Source organism: Microcebus murinus, chromosome 7 (assembly GCF_040939455.1).
Source record: "Microcebus murinus isolate Inina chromosome 7, M.murinus_Inina_mat1.0, whole genome shotgun sequence".
In the NCBI taxonomy this organism is placed as follows: domain Eukaryota; kingdom Metazoa; phylum Chordata; class Mammalia; order Primates; family Cheirogaleidae; genus Microcebus; species Microcebus murinus.
The window spans coordinates 84060661-84077077 of record NC_134110.1 but is presented as its reverse complement, the minus strand read 5'-3'; the positions used below and the strand labels follow the sequence as shown (position 1 = coordinate 84077077).

The window sequence follows — 16417 nt, the reverse complement described above, 5'->3', positions numbered from 1 at the left end:
CTACACATTAGAATTACCTGGGTAGCTAGGAAAAATTCTAATACCCAGCATGCATGCCAGATCAATTAAATCATAACCTGGGGATAGTATTTTTTAAGTTTCCCAGGTGATTTCAATATAATGACAAAGTTGAAAAACACTGATTTAAATTGTGTGGTTAAATTTAAAAAACTGGGGGAAGGTATGTATTCATCTACAGTAGAAAATGGAAGAGAGTCAAACAAGAAACCTGCATGTAGCAACATTACATTTTACCAGTTTTAACTTCGCTTCGATACGTTCAAAGGTGGACTAAGACTTAAAATACAGTCAATTCTCATTATTCACAGTAGTTATGTCAAGTTGTAGCAAATATTATATTAGTGAATACTGAACCCACTGCTCCTAGAGGAAATGCTGGGTTACATTCCTGCAAGCTTCTAGTCACAACATTTTCTTCAGCCAATCAATAATAACCTTTGTTTTTTGTGTTTGTTTACAGTCCCCATATTCACTATGTATTGTTGATTCATTAACATTGAACCCACTGCCAAAAGAACCCTAACTCATGCCTGAACAAAGCTTATCGAACACATGAATTTTCTCCATTAGGCACATCACTGCCTTCATGCACTTAGGAACACTGGAGAACACCTCAGTTCCATGGTTGAGGGTCATTTTAAACAGTGAAATAACCAAAAAAGAGCACAAAAATGCAAAAAGTGTGTCATAAAATAGACCTCAAAAAGGACACTTGATTACAGTATGAGCTGCACAAGTCAGCAGTGTAGTCTTGTTTGACCTTGCTAGGAACGTGTGTGCATAGAGCAACAAATTCTTCGCTGCTCTGCAGGTGTGCAAATGGCCAAAATAGCACAAGTATCAATTTTAGGACTACAAATAAATGTTATCAAATAAGTGAATTCACAATTACAGAATCCATGAGTAATGAGAATGGACTGTAAAAGCATCAACTAAATCAAGGCAGTTTAAACTAACTGTTAGGAAGAAATGAATTCTATGAGGTTTCCACTAAGCCAACGATATGCCCAACTATGTAATTGTCTCCACTAGAATCCCTAAATTGGTTTTCCTAAGAATGTAACAATTTTTCTCATATCAAATCCATATATCAGAGTGGATCCCAGCACTTGGGAGGCCATGGCAGAAGGATAATTTGAGGCCAGAAGTTTGAGACAGCCTGGGCAACATAAAGAGATCCTGGCTCTATAAAAAAACAATAAAACAAAAACAAAAACCCCAACAACAAAAGAACCTCTAATATAGTCAATTTCCTTAATATATCTTCCTTTCACGTAGTACAAAATAAACTTTTATATTTATCTTAAAAAAAGTTTTTAAATTTATTTTATAGGCTACGTTTAATTGTAAAATGCAGCAATGGTTTAAAGAAAAGGCAAGATGGTTAGACCAGATAACCTCTGAGATGCCCTCTGGTTCAAATATTTTGTAAGTCTAAAAATTAAAGTGGGTATGGCTCCTTTAATTATAATAAAGACTGATAAATAAATATATAAATATTCTCAGGAATAGTTTATTACAATTACAATCACAGTTTTTAGCAGTCTGGCTGCAATATAAATTTTCATCTGAAAAACAGCTCTCCACTCACCCAGGAAAATAACTTGAATCTAGCTTGATACACTCAAACCTGATGGACTCTGAACCTGTACCTATATAACTTCAAATGGAAAACAAGCTGCCATATTAAAACTATGTATGTCTTACACAATATATAAAAATTAACTCCATGACCTTGGATTAGGCGGTGATTTCTTACATGTGACACCAGAAACGCACACACAAAAAATAAACAGAACTTCATCAAAATTAACAACTTGTATGCTTCAAATGATACCAAGAAAGTGAAAACACAGCCCACAGAATAGGAGAAAATATTTGCAAATCACATGTCTACAAAGTGGGTTGTATTCTGCATATATAAAGAACTCTTACAGCTCAACAATAAAAAGACAATTAAATTTTTTGAATGGGCAAATAATTTGAATAGACATTTCTCCAAAGAAATACCACATATGGCCAATAAGCATAAGAAAAGATGCAACACAGCATCAGTCACTAGGGAAATGCAAACCAAAACCACAATGAGATACCACTTCACATTAGGATAGCTATCATCAAAAAGACAGTAACATAATGGCCAGAACGTACAGAAACTGGAACTCTTGCACACTGTTGGTAGGAATGCTAATGGTGCAGGTGCTGTGGACAAGTCTGGCAATTCTTTAGTGTGGTACTGTGATTTACAGTGATTACAAGAAGCATATATTTGGTCTTTGTCCAGTTTCCTGACACACTGCTCCTAATACCCTTGGAATCTCAGAGGTGACAAGTATCTTGTACATTAATGCAATGACTGGTGGCTGAGGGCACCAAGTTAGCCTCAGGATGAGTGCTGGCGCCAAAGTAACCAACAATGTGATAATGTGATTAAAGGGTAGGAACTTTCAGCCCTATCCCACCCTCCTCCCCAACATCCAGGGGAGAAGGCAGGAGTTAAAGGTTGAATTGATCATCAACCGCCAATGATTCAATCAATCATGCCTAGGTACTAAAGCCTCTATAAAAATCCTGAAAGAGAGGATTTGGAGAACTTCTGAATTGGTGAACAAGGGGCTTCAAGGGGCCAGAAGCTCCTGTGTTCAGCACCCTTGCAAACCTCACCCTACGCATAGCTTCATCTGGTTGTTCATTTCTATCTTTAAAACATCCGTTGTAATACACTGGCACTTGTGAGTGCAGTGCCTTCCAGGGTTATATGAGTCAATCTAACAAATTATTGAACACAAGAAGGGTGTCCTCAGCCAAGGAAACAGTCATAAAAGTAAACAGACAACCTACAGAATGGGAGAAAATTTTTGCATCCCACACATCTGATAAGGGACTGGTAACTAGAATATACTTAGAACTCAGGAAAACCTGCAAGAAAAAATCAAATAACCCTATTAAAAAGTGGGCAAAGGACTTGAACAGAAATTTGTCTAAAGAAGACAGAAGAATGGCCAACAAACATATGAAAAAATGTTCAACATCTCTAATCATCAGGGAAATGCAAATCAAAACCACAACGAGATATCACTTAACTCCAGTGAGAATGGCCTTTATCAAAAAGTCTCCAAACAATAAATGCTGGCGTGGATGCAGAGAGAGAGGAACACTCCTACACTGCTGGTGGGACTGCAAACTAGTTCAACCTCTGTGGAAAGCAATATGGAGATACCTTAAAGCGATACAAGTGAAATCTACCATTTGATCCAGCAATCCCATTGCTGGGCATCTACCCAAAAGATCCAATGACACTCTACAAAAAAGACACCTGTACTCGAATGTTCATAGCAGCACAATTCATAATTGCAAGGCTGTGGAAACAGCCCAAGTGCCCATCAATCCAAGAATGGATTAATAAAATGTGGTATATGTATACCATGGAATACTATTCAGCTCTAAGAAACAACGGTGATATAGCACATCTTATATTTTCCTGGTTAGAGCTGCAACCCATACTACTAAGTGAAGTATCCCAAGAATGGAAAAACAAGCACCACATATACTCACCAGCAAACTTGTATTAACTGAGCAGCACCTAAGTGGACACACAGGAACTACAGTAATAGGGTATTGGGCAGGTGGAAGGGAGGAGGGGGTGAGTATATACATACATAATGAGTGAGATGTGCACCATCTGGGGGATGGTCATGCTGGAAACTCCGACTTGTGGGGGGAGGGGGAGAAGGGCATTTACTGAAACCTTAAAATCTGTACCCCCATAATATGCCAAAATTAAATAAAAAAAAAAAAAAGAAGGGTGTCCTGAGAACCTCCAATTTGTAGCTAAGGCAGATGGAAGTTATGGGTAACCCAGCACTTGTAACTTCTGTCTGAAGTGGGGGGCAGTCTAGTGGGACTGAGCTCTTAATCAGTGTGTCTGCACTAACTTTGGTTAGTGACAGAATCATCTAACTTTTGTTAGTGACAAATGTAGGACACCAGCTACTGTTGGAAAATTGCCTGGTGTGCAAAGAAAACCCCAAACATCTGGTACTGTAAGAGAAGAATTAAGTGTTGAGGACTGGGTACACTGGCTCATGCCTGTAATCCTAGCACTTTGGGAGACTGAGGCAGGAGAAATACTTGAGCCCAGGAGCTTGAGACCAGTCTGGGCAACACAGGGAGATCCTGTCTCAAAAAAAAAAAAAAAAAGCACACACTTGCAGTCCCAGCTACGCAGGAGGCTGAGGCAGGAGGATCCCTTGAGCCTAGGAGTTTGAGGTTGCAGTGACCTATGATGACCTCGCTACACTCTAGCCCAAGCAACAAAGAGAGACCCTGTCTCCAAAAAAAAAAAAAAGTTTTTTTGAGTACAGAGGAGAGAACAGTTGGTTTTTTTCTCTACAGACTTGCAACATTAAAATAGTTACCCTTTTACTCAGCAATTCCACTCCTAGTTTATACCAAAAACAAATTTTAAAATACTTCCACATAAAAACCTGTATATGAATGTTCACAGCAGCATTATTCATAATAATGAAAAAGTGACAACAATCCAGATTGTCAATCAATTGATGAAAAAAGAGGAAACAACCCAAATACCAATTGATGAATGGATAAACTGCGGTATAACCAAAAAATGGACCATTATTCAGCCACAAAAAGGAATGAAGTATTGATACAAGCTACAACATGGATGAACCTCAAAAACACTATGCTCATTGAAAGAAGCTAGTCACAGAAGGTCACATATTGCATGATTCCCCTTAAATAAAATGCCCAGAATAGACAGATCCACAAAGATAGAAAATAGATGAGCGGTTTCTAGAGACTGGGGAAAGGGGGAAACAGGGAGTGACTGCTAATAGATAAGGAGTCTCTTTTTGCGGTGATAAAAATGTTCTGGAAACAGTGGTGATGGTTGTGAATATATTAAAAACCACTGAACTATATACTTTAAAAGGGTAAGTTTTATGATATGTGAATTATATTTCAATTGAAATAAAAAACCTGTATCTTTTACAATTGATGTAGAAGGCTCACAATTTTATTGAGCTAATTCTCGAATTCTGAAGAGGATTGGTGAAGAATACATACTAATTAGAAGCCATACTTCCACCTTCTTTTCTATGGTGTGAAAATACAAACAGAAAGTTCATATGACACATGATCATAAAGGAAATCTGTATTTTTTCCACTGACAGCTAACGCAAGGACTAGAAATCAGAAAAAAAGGAAAAAGTTGAATATACAGTTGGGGTAGTTTAAAATAACAAGGCTATAACATTATAAGATAAAACTCAAATGACTCCAAAGATCTATGAAATGAAATAATCTGTAACTTTACCCCACAATTGTTTTATTATCCCAATTTTATGTTGGGGGGGGATGGGAGGTTATACAGCTATTAAGCAAAAAACTAGAATTTAAACCCAAGTTTATGTGATCCCAAAAGCTGTGCTCATTTATTCATTCATTCAACATCTACTAAGGGCCTCCTACATATCAAGCACTGGGTCATATTCAGGAGAAACAATAAATAAATTAATAATAAGTCCAGAGTATGAAGAATTTATCATGGTAAGGGGAATCACTAGTGCTAGGGTGGGTTTGGGAGGCTATTTTATATTGGGCAGCCAGGGAAGGTCTCTCTAAAAAAATGGTATTTGAACAAAGATCTGAGTGAAGGCAGGGCACGGTGGCTCATGCCTGTAATCCTAGTACTCTGGGAGGCCAAGGCAGGAGGATCGCTCAAGGTCAGGAGTTCGAGACCAGCCTGAGCATGAGCAAGACCCCCATCTCTACTAAAAATAGAAATAAATTAGCCCGACAACTAAAAACATATAGAAAAAAAATCAGCCGGGTATGGTGATGCATGCGTGTAGTCCCAACTACTTGGGAGGCTGAGGCAGGAGGATTGCTTGAACCCAGGAGATTGAGGTTGCTGTGAGCTAGGCTGACGCCACAGCACTCTAGCCCAGGTGACAGAGTGAGACTCTGTCTAAAAAAAAAAAAAAAAAAAGATCTGAGTGAAAAAAGGAAGCCATCCAGATATGTGAGAAGAGCATTCCAAGCAGAGGAAATAACAATGGCAGAGGCCCTGAAGCAGGAATAACCAATGAGACTACAGAGACATGAGTACCGGGAGAGGCTAAGGCATTTTAGGCCATAACATGGATTTCAGATTATATTCTGAATAAGACAAAGAAGCCACATTAAGATTGAGTGAAGTGACACTTAACTTTTAAAAGAATCTAACTAATGGGCAGAGAAAAAAACCTTGGGAGACAAGGGCAGAAGCAGAGAAACCAATCATGAAGCTGTTGATATAATTTAAGCAAGGGATGAGTAATGCAGAACACAGGACAACCAGTGGAATTCTGGATATATTTTGAAAGTAGAGCTGACAGAATTTGCTGGTGGTTTGATTGTGGGGTGGGATGAACTTGAGTTCTGGCTGAGCAAATGGAATGAAGCTGCCACGTTCCAACATGAAAAATACTTGTTAATATGTTCACTAGCTATAACTTCACAGCATCAGAAGATTTGTGTATGATTTGTAATCCTAACTTCACTACTCAGTTACTATGTAATTTTGGCTAAGTCACTTATTCATATAAGTAATTACTTACTAGAAGTCACCTATGTCTCTATTAGAATGAAATAGGGTTATCTGACTTTCCCCTTTCCCCCTTTTACAAGGTTGCAATAAGAATCCAGAGAGAGAGAATATGAAAATAGTTTGAAAAATATTAAAGTTACGGCACACACATGAAGAAAATAAGCCATTTTTTAAATATATAAAATATAAACATGAATTTTAAGTTATTCCCTTTCAGGTGCTGAACCCTACTATAACAGAACTGCTTAACAGGCTGACCTAAAATAGAATTAAACTAATGCAAAATTTGCTACCTAAGGAGACTTTTTGAACTGTTAAGTGATAGAAATATGTTTACTATAGTAAACATTTAAGGGACAGAGGTAAAGTATTTTTCCTACTTTCATGAAGTGTACCACCAAGGGAAAAGAGACCTGAAAAGTTAAGACCTAAATAAACACTTGAAGATAAAAATAAAAGGGATCTCTTAAGACAATTCATTAAAAGCAAAAAGAGAAGTAGCACAATGACTTTTCCAGAGTTGTGAGATGATGATTACCCTAGCTTTATGCCTTTGTTCACATGTGGTCTACTGACCTACTTATGTTTATCATTCACACAGAACACCCTCATTCCTATGCTGTTCCCTTGGTCCTTGCTCCAACAGCTCTGACAGAACTACTCCTAGACAAAGAATCCAGCCAACCTTCTCAGACATTATAAGTTCCCAAGGATCAAAGATGACAGTCATTTTCTAACTTTTAATTATACTGTACCCCTTCGTAATGACATCAACAAATAGACATGTGGTATCTCATTGTCAGGACAATGTCACTACTATAATAGTAATGTCAGTAAAAGCCCACATTTCACCTCTCAATCGCTGTAGCCAATTACTTGAGTAAAGAGCAATGCAGACCTGTGAATAATCCAAAATAACTAATTATTTTTAAGTCATCTGAAAATAAGTGCACAGTGATACTCCATCTCCTGTGACTAAATCTCAACTTCCATCCATCCAAATCAATAACTGATAGTCTAAGACCCAGCTAGGAGAAATGCAGAAAATTCATGAAAGAATAATTCAACTGACCATTTATCTCAACTACTATGCACTGACTTTCTAAGATCTTAATACATAGTGTAATTTTAGAGTTCATATCTAAAATTAATAAATCTGGAGTGTCAAATTAGAAAAGTATACCAGGTATACTTTAAAACTTTCAACTTAGAGAAATGTGAATGAAACAGCTAATTCTTTTTTCTTTTAGGGGAAGGAGAGAGGGCTGAAACAGATAAACTTAAAACCAGAAAATATATTCAGGAGGCCAAATTAATTATTTCATAACATGAAATGTGCCATAAGAAAAAAATAAGATTATAAAATGAAAAAAGAAACATAACACAAAAAATACAATTTTAGGGTTTAGCTGAACACAGAATACCTCAATACCGCTACACTTTCAAAAATGTTTAGAATCACAATAAAAATTCACTTCAATAAAATAATGTTTTTGCAGTTTGGGGATAGAAAGTTTATACCAAATAATTAGAGTCCCGAATATGCTAAAACCAAAAATTTGCTACAAACAACTTTCCATTTAATATTTTAAGATTCCTAGAACTGACAAGATGAAATATCTTTTTTTTTCTTTAACTCCCGTTAATTTTACGTATCACCACCATGAGTGTAGCATTCTCTTAAGAATGGTTTCTTAAAACATAATCTAACTGTAATCTTACTTAGTTATATGTGACTTTGTTCTTGGAAGAAACAGTAGGAAGAAGAAAAATAAGAAGGTGACGGGAAAGAATGTCTCAAACGGATCATGTAAGTCTGAAAACCACTACTTTGAATTGTTATTGAAGAACTCTAGTAATATTACAGTGTAGAGCTTCCTCAGCATTGTAGGTGTGCCAGAATATTGATCTCCTATCTCCCAGTGTTTCTAGCAGAACTGCCTGGCCAAGTGCTTCGAGGCTCCCAACCTCATCCATCTTAGAAAATAATGTTACACAACCTGAAAGAAGATTGGGAGGCACTGACAGAATACATTAAAGCAGTTAGAACTTTAAAATACATACTTTCCAATAAGAAATTCAAAGTTGCATTTCTTACTTAACTTTATTTCAATGTTATCAAGTAATCAAATCTCATGTAAATATAGCATGTTTTTAAAATACAGTTCCTCTTAGAGCTTAAGTAACCTCTTCTTCAACACCAATAGCCTGGTGTAGGGAAGACGAAGAAATCTACTAAAAGCTTTTAAGATAAGAACACAGAGCAGTATTCCATGTTAAAGCATACTTTTCCTAAATTACTCTATCACCAAAATATCAATTTCCTAAACTTCCATGTTTTCTTTCCAAGCACTATCATCTTCTAATATAATATATGACTAACTTAAATATTTTGTTCTTATCTGTTTCTTCCAACTAAAGAGACAGATAATTTGTTATTAAATCTGTAAGGGCAGAAATCTTGTCTGCTTTTGTTCACTTCTATATCCCTAACACCTACATTAAGTGCCTGACACATAGTGGGCACCCAAAAGATAACTGCTGAGTGAATGAACAAATCTGACAATTTGGTTGTAGATTTATGTATAAACTAGTTATTTTAAAAGAGCTAAACTTTGCTATTATGATGGTCAGGAAATAAATTTTGTATAACAAAGACAGAATAACCACCTAGAAAGTAGTACTGTGTTTCAAAAAGTCTCATTTATCTATATCAAAATATTTTTAAAGATACTATCAGCAAATCTGTACCAGATACTTAGAAGGGTTATAAGACAGTCTGAGGTAGTACTTAGGGCACAGAAAAATGCACTATTGCACTGGCAAATATTTGTTTTCACTGTTTAAGTCACCATGTAAAATTCAAGATTACCAATATCGCTCTTAGAAACAAATCTGTCTTTTCCAGATACTTTAAATCTAAATCTAACCAGATGACACACTATGCTCTCTTGCAAATATAATCACAAGTGCCATGGATTTTAATCTTAAATTTTTGGTCTTAAATAATGTTTTAATCTTGATACAGATAATAACCTTAAATTAGTCATAAACAATGTTTTAATTTTAACACAGATAAAAATCTTAAAAGTGTCATATAGCCCATTTACTGTTCAACTAGTGTCCCACAGTTCCTTTTTTGGCCTCAAATGACGAAACTTCTCTAACGTCTCTGGGGAGACTAGTGTGAAGTATAATGTTTCCTGAAATTGTTCTTGTTTTTCCCCTGCACCATTTCGTGACATCTCTTCAACTAGAAATGTTATATACAACTTTTCTGTTCTGCAGGCAAGTCCAGAGGGAGAAGCAAAAAGTAAGAAAATACTGTAAGAAAAACAGGTTGGAAGGCGATAACCTAAAAGCACAGAATTAAATGTGAAGCAAAGAAATATTTGCACAAAAGAGGAAGAAAATGGAGAGAAGAGAAGAAAAAAACCTCCTAGCCTAGAAAAGAGAAAAAATGGAGGGGGACAGAAGCTTGCTTATTCTAGAAACAAAAGCAAAACAAGCCTCTGAGAAAACGTGGTCTGTTTCTTAAGATACGTTATTAAAATTCCAAAAAGCATTCAGTTGACACTCCTAAAGAGGTCTACCTTCTTTTCAAATATCCTTTCATACAAGCTAGTCTTTATCTGTAAATTAAATGCAACCTACAGATAATGCAGAGTGAATCTCTAAAAAACTAAAATTGTGGTTGCCATCTTTGCCTGCAAAAAACAAACTCCCTGGATCAGGAAAAAAAGGAGTAAATTAAGTTGGAAAGCGAGAAAACTACGCATTGCCAAGTCAGGTTGATATGACACAGGTTAACAAACGCCTCCTACCAAACTAAGGTTCCACTAAAGGTCTGGAGAACAAGGGCAAAGAGCCTTACAGCGACCGCAAGGGTGGGGCATCATAGGGAAAAAAAAAAAAAAATTAGAGGACGAGCTATCCCGGGAGGTTTAAGGAGGCTAAGTACTTAGCCCTCAGTAGACTGCACATTAGGCGGCAAATGATACTGGCATAACTAAGAGCAGCTTCGGGGGGAAGGAGAAAGTGGATGGCTGAAAGAAGGTCCGTGAGAGAGCAGAGGCTAATAGAAGAAGGTACCCACGGGGCAAAGAGTCCAAAGGAAGAGCGCGAAGGGGCCGAGCAGTTTGGAAGGCCGGGCGTGGGAGGCCTGAGCAGAGGCAGCTAAGCGCTGTCTGCAGCCAGCAGCCTTCTCTGGGAACGCCTTTTCAGCTCCCCCACACTCAGCCCCTCTCAGGGCCGCCCCTGCCCCAGCGACAACGGCGGGCGCAGCTGTTTCCGCCGGGCCAGGGACCGCGGGAGGAAAGGCATCCCTGGGGCTGGCGGGCGGCAAGCCAGCAGCGGCCGTCTGCGTGTGCCGGGAGGCGATCCCGAGACGACCAACGCCAAACTTAGACCTTCTCCCCCTAAGCCTTCTTTATCCCCCAACTTCTCGGCCGACCGATGTCCGCTTCGACCGACCGAGACGCCCCTCCACCCGCCCTTCCTCTCACCGCCTCTCACCCCTCCCCGACACCTTGAGCTGAGGAAAAACTGGCCACCCAGACCGCTCCCGAGTCCGCCCAGATGTCCCCGAGTCCTGGACACCGCCCCCGCAAGACTGCTGGCAGCCCCTCAGCGGCTCCCTCGCCCTCCCAGATGCAGCAAACTCCCCTCACCTGCATTGACGCCATGATGGAACCATCCCTCCAAGGCCGGCGAGGCCAGAGACGCAGGGGGCGGAGCTGCCGTGCTCGCGTCACGCCGCGGGGGCCCAACATGCCGGGCGCGGGGGGCGGGGCCTCTGATGGGAAGGGGACGGCGCGAGGGGATTGGCTGGCGCGTAGGGCGGTGGGGGAGGGGCGGGGCGAGGGTGCGGTAAATGGCGCTGTAGGTACCCTCGATCAATGCTCGGCTGGTCGGCGGCCGTTTCGGCCCAGTCCTTTATTCTCTTTGCTGAGGAGATGCCGCTCCAGTTTTTGACTCTGCCACGATCGTTGGTTTTTTTCATCTGTACCACAAGGTCTTGATGATGTCTGGATCCGTGCAGGTTTTTATGTTTCGCTTTGGTGTACGAGATACAGATTTTTCCTTTCAGATGTCTTTTCCTCACCACCAAGCCCACTCTCACGCCCTTAGGGCCAGATAAAACTTCCCGCGCGGCTGATTTCTGGTCTTCGCGGACCTGGAAGGCTTCTCATTTTCCTAATTTGGGGAAGAGAGATACAGGTTTCCTTGTACAACGGGATGAGGATTGAGAGCAAAACAACACTGGTATTTTAAAGGCAAGGGTATTTAGATTTGTAGAGCTGAAACTTGCCTTGAAAGGGGAGAGAAAATTTTGAAGTTTTTCTTTTGTTTGTGTGCAATTTCCGCTTCCTTACTGCAGCCCCTGAGTTTTAAAATTTCACAGGTATCAATAATAGTTATGGCTGTTACAGAAGTCTAAATTTGATTAGAGATTTGACCCTAAGCATAAATTTCATGTACCAGTGTCATGTTGTACCTTCTATCACATCCAGGTTTCAACCTGTTTCGTGGTGGGCAGTTTTGTGATCATCCGACCTAGGGATGAATTTGGGTAGTGAAAGCTGAGCATACAGAATTTATTTTAGGAATGCACCAGTTCTGCCAACATTTATTAGAAGTCACGTTTTTAAAAGCTATTCCAGAACTGAAGATGTCATTGGTTTATAAGAGGAAAATGGAAACCAAAAGCTTGCACCTCGTCGTGTGCTGTCTCTAAAAATTAAGGTTGCTGACACATGGAGTAGAAGGCTTTTACTTTACCATAATGGAAGCTTAAAATCTGTCCTTTTATTGACTCAGCTTCATTTTTAGAAATTTAAGATATAAATATAAAGCAATGTAGGATATCATTCTTTACACTCTTTATGTTCTCTGGGAACTTCTCTAATGTGAAATGTGTTCAAAACGGAAAAAGATCTTTAAAATACTCCAAGTATTCTATGGTATAGTATTGAACACACTATATTCTTCCTCACTCTCAGAGAAGCAGTTATAGTGGTATACCCTTCCCTCTATTGTACTTCCTATTGCCAGAAATAGGCAATAGGGCAAAACAAAGAGTTTTCCCTTTGTTGTGCAAAATGACTGTGTCCTTGAGGAATGTTTGGATGCTCTTGGCAACCGGGAATCAATCAGAAGCATATGAGGTGGTATGTTATGTTGTCAACAGTTATGTTGTCAACATTACAACAGTGGGGAAAACCCACACATCCCAATGAAAGAGGAAAACTTACAGAAAGTTTCCAGTATGTTTTCTTCAAGAGATATTTATTCCTATTACCTCAGAAGATCAGGTTTTACAATCTAAGGCTCACTTTGCTTAAAAGCTGATTCTCCCAGAAGGTATAAGTGGCATCAGAAGACCCCATAAACAAAGCATTATGGCATCATCAGAGCCACCTACCATGACAGATAATAATAAGGAAAAACTGAGGTTACAGGAATTCTAACATTCCTCACAGTAGAACTTGGGTTTCATATATGTAGAAAGGATCTTTGTGGAGTATCCTTTCTAGGAGATACTAAATAACACATAATTATCTATCTTGTTCATTTTTTCATTAATATTTAGTAGAAAGAGCTTGACATACTCAGGAGCCAAAACAGTGACTTTCAGATAGTGTAGGGGTATATAATTATCTCCAGTGAGCATGAAATGTTTATGTCTAAAACACTTAATTATGCAATGTTTGAAGACTAGTCTCACATCTCATTTGTTTCTCAGAGTGGAGCTTACTATTAGATAGGCAAAAGTTAAAATGTGTGACAATACCAAAAGTGGGAGAGGAAATGGAGCTTTCATTAAACTCTATAGGAGTGAAACTGGTACAATCACTTTGGAAAATAGTTCAGCAATAATGAAGTCAAAGTCTCCCCATATCCTTACAGAATCTTTTTAATAGCATCATTTGTAATAAAAGATACTTAAGAGACATATTGGCCGAGTCTGGTGACTCATGCCTATAATCCTAGCACTATGGGAGGCTGAGGCCGAAGGATTGTTTGAGCCCAGGAGTTTGAGACCAGCCTGAGCAAGAGTAACACCCGTCTCTACTGTAAATAGAAAGAAATTAATTGGCCAACTAAAAATATATAGAAAAAATTAGCCCGGCATGGTGGCGCATGCCTGTGATCCTAGCTACTCGGGAGGCTGAAGCAGAAGGATCTCTTGAGCCCAGGAGTTGGAGGTTGCTGTGAGCTAGGCTGACGCCATGGCATTCTAGCCCCGGTGACAGAGTGAGATTCTATCTCAAAAAAAAAGAAAAAAAAAAAAATTAGCCGGGCATGGTGGCGCATGCCTGTAGTCCCAGCTACTTGGGAGGCTGAGGCAGAAGGATTGCTTGAGCCCAGAAGTTTGAGTTTGCTGTGAGCTAGGCTGATGATGCCACGGCACTCTAGCCCAGGCAACAGAGTGAGACTCTAATTCATAAAAAAAAGAGAGAAATATTGAACAAATGCAATATGTTAACCTTGTTGGGATCCTGATTCTAACTGTAAAAAAAAAGATATTTTTGAGACAACTGGAGAAAATTAAACATAGAATTGATGTTAGGTGATTTAAGGTATATTTTTGTTAGATTTTATATTAGTATTCATTTTTTAATTTCCACAACAATTAGAAATGACCATCAGGTTGCAAGGAGGTGATTCTCCCTCATCTCACAAACTACCCCTATCTCCACACCCAGAAGAACAAAAAATTAGGACACACACAAGCTGTGTGTGTGCCTGAGGTCTTCCCTTCCAAGGTAAAGGGAAAGCCTGAGACAGAAAGGACTAAATTAGCAGCTGGACTTTCTGGTAGTAAAGGAAAGGAAATATGGGAAACCAAATAGTCTAGTAATATTGAAAGACCCACAAAAGGACCACTGGGCAAGTGTTGCAATATTGATAATGTTTTGTTTTGTTTTGTTTGTTTGTTTGTTTTTTAATTGTTTTTGAGACAGAGTCTCACTTTGTTGCCTGGGCTAGAGTGCCATGGCATCAACCTAGCTCACAGCAACTTAAAACTCCTGGGCTCAAGTGATCCTACTGCCTCAGCTTCCTGAGTAGCTGGGACTACAGGCACACATCACTATGCCCGGCTAATTTTATATATATATATATTTTTTTTTTCTTTTTAGTTGTCCAGCTAATTTCTTTCTATTTTTTTAGTAAAGATGGGGTCTCGCTCTTGCTCAGGCTGGTCTCGAACTCCTGAGCTCAAAGAATCTGCCCGCCTCAGCCTCCCAGAGTGCTAGTATTACAGGCATGAGCCATCGTGCCCAGCTACGATATTGATAATGTATTGGGATTTATGAATGATTTTGTCCAGTGATTCACTAGACTGAGAGAGCACTGCTGTGAGGATTTGTTTACTGGAGTATGAAGAGACAAAGTTGACAAGGCCTTGCTTGAATGTGTCTCCATAGAGTAGTTTGTTCTTTCTTAGTCTCCTAGTGGCTGATCTCACCAAAGAAATGGAGGCAATTTGGCAACCAACAGCTTGTTTATTGAATATTGGGAAAGGCACCAAACTAAGAATCCAAGGTTATACTCTTATCCTAGCTCTGTCTTTAGCAAGCTTGGACAAGGCTCATAATCAATTTGGGTTTATTTCCTTATTAATAAAATGAACAAGTCAAACTGGATAATCTTTATAGTTTCTTCCAGATTTCAAATTCTGTGCATCTATTAAAAAGAATCAAAATTTAAAATGATTTCTGTAGCTGTAGATAAAATTGGGGTAAAAAAGAAAAAAAAAGAAGAAAAAAGTTTTATAAAAAAAATAAAATGATTTGCTTAAAATACCATGTTAAAAAGTCTAAGATAGTGCTCACTTTGGCAGCACATATACTAAAATTGGAACGATACAGAGAAGATTAGCATGGCCTCTGTGCAAGGATGACACGCAAATTCATGAAGCATTCCATATTATATATATAAAAAAGCCTAAGATAAAATGCAATGGAAATGCTATGCTATTTTTTGAGTTTGAAAATCACTTTTGTAAATATATTAAGGAATGAACTTGGATTCATTGTAATTAATGTAGAAATACTAGGAGGAAGGGTTTATTTAACAATTTTAAAATGTTAATGTAATCCAATCGAATTATAGATTGCATTTCATAACAAATCTCCACATTCACAATTTAGAGTAATACTTTACAAAAGGCTTATCTCCACAATTTAGAGTGATACTTTAAGAAAGGCATATCTACAAAGCAAAAGTGTGTTTTTAAAAATAATTTTAAACCCAAACCAATCATTTTATGTAAATCTTTATAAAGGACAAAGAAAATTAACAAAACAACAGTATGTATGACTTATTCTACGTGTCAAAGATAGCTGATATATATCTGGTTTGCAGATAAATTGTGAATCCGGAGAACTTTTACTCATTTTCTTTGCCCCTGTCTAGTAAGAGTTCTTTTACACATATTTGCATCCCTTGAGTACATTCCTTGTTCATTTGTCCCCTAGGGCTCTTACCTAACATGTCCATAGCAAGTTATTACTTGAAAAAGCTATGGTTCCTTTTTTGGTGTTGTTTTGGCCATGAACACCTTAGTAATCAAATGAAATCCATAGACAACTCCACAAAAAAATGCACATACCCATGAAATTTTGTATTTCAGTAAAAGTGGGACAGCCAGATATTACATGCCACTTGAAGATGGTATAATAGGAATTAACAGAAGAAGTACTCTTGCCAAATAATCTAATCAAGATTCTGTATCTCATGATCAGTTTATAGGAAATACAGGGTGAGAGAAGTGCAAAA

General features: G+C 38.4%; 1 protein-coding gene and 1 non-coding gene across 2 annotated transcripts in view; one reads left to right on the top strand and one right to left on the bottom strand.

The window, feature by feature from the left end:
- The window catches only part of UBE2W (ubiquitin conjugating enzyme E2 W), a 53816-nt gene extending 42398 nt beyond the window's left edge, over positions 1-11418 (bottom strand). The window contains exon 1 of the mRNA XM_020288857.2: positions 11302-11418. Coding sequence (XP_020144446.1) covers positions 11302-11403 — 102 coding nt within the window. The 5' untranslated portion in view covers positions 11404-11418. The remainder of the gene's footprint in view (positions 1-11301) is intronic.
- A 4045-nt stretch (positions 11419-15463) lies between these two features.
- On the top strand, positions 15464-15570 carry LOC142872009 (U6 spliceosomal RNA). Its single transcript, XR_012920259.1, has one exon. It is a non-coding gene; the product is annotated as a U6 spliceosomal RNA (small nuclear RNA).
- The last annotated feature ends 847 nt before the right edge of the window (positions 15571-16417 follow it).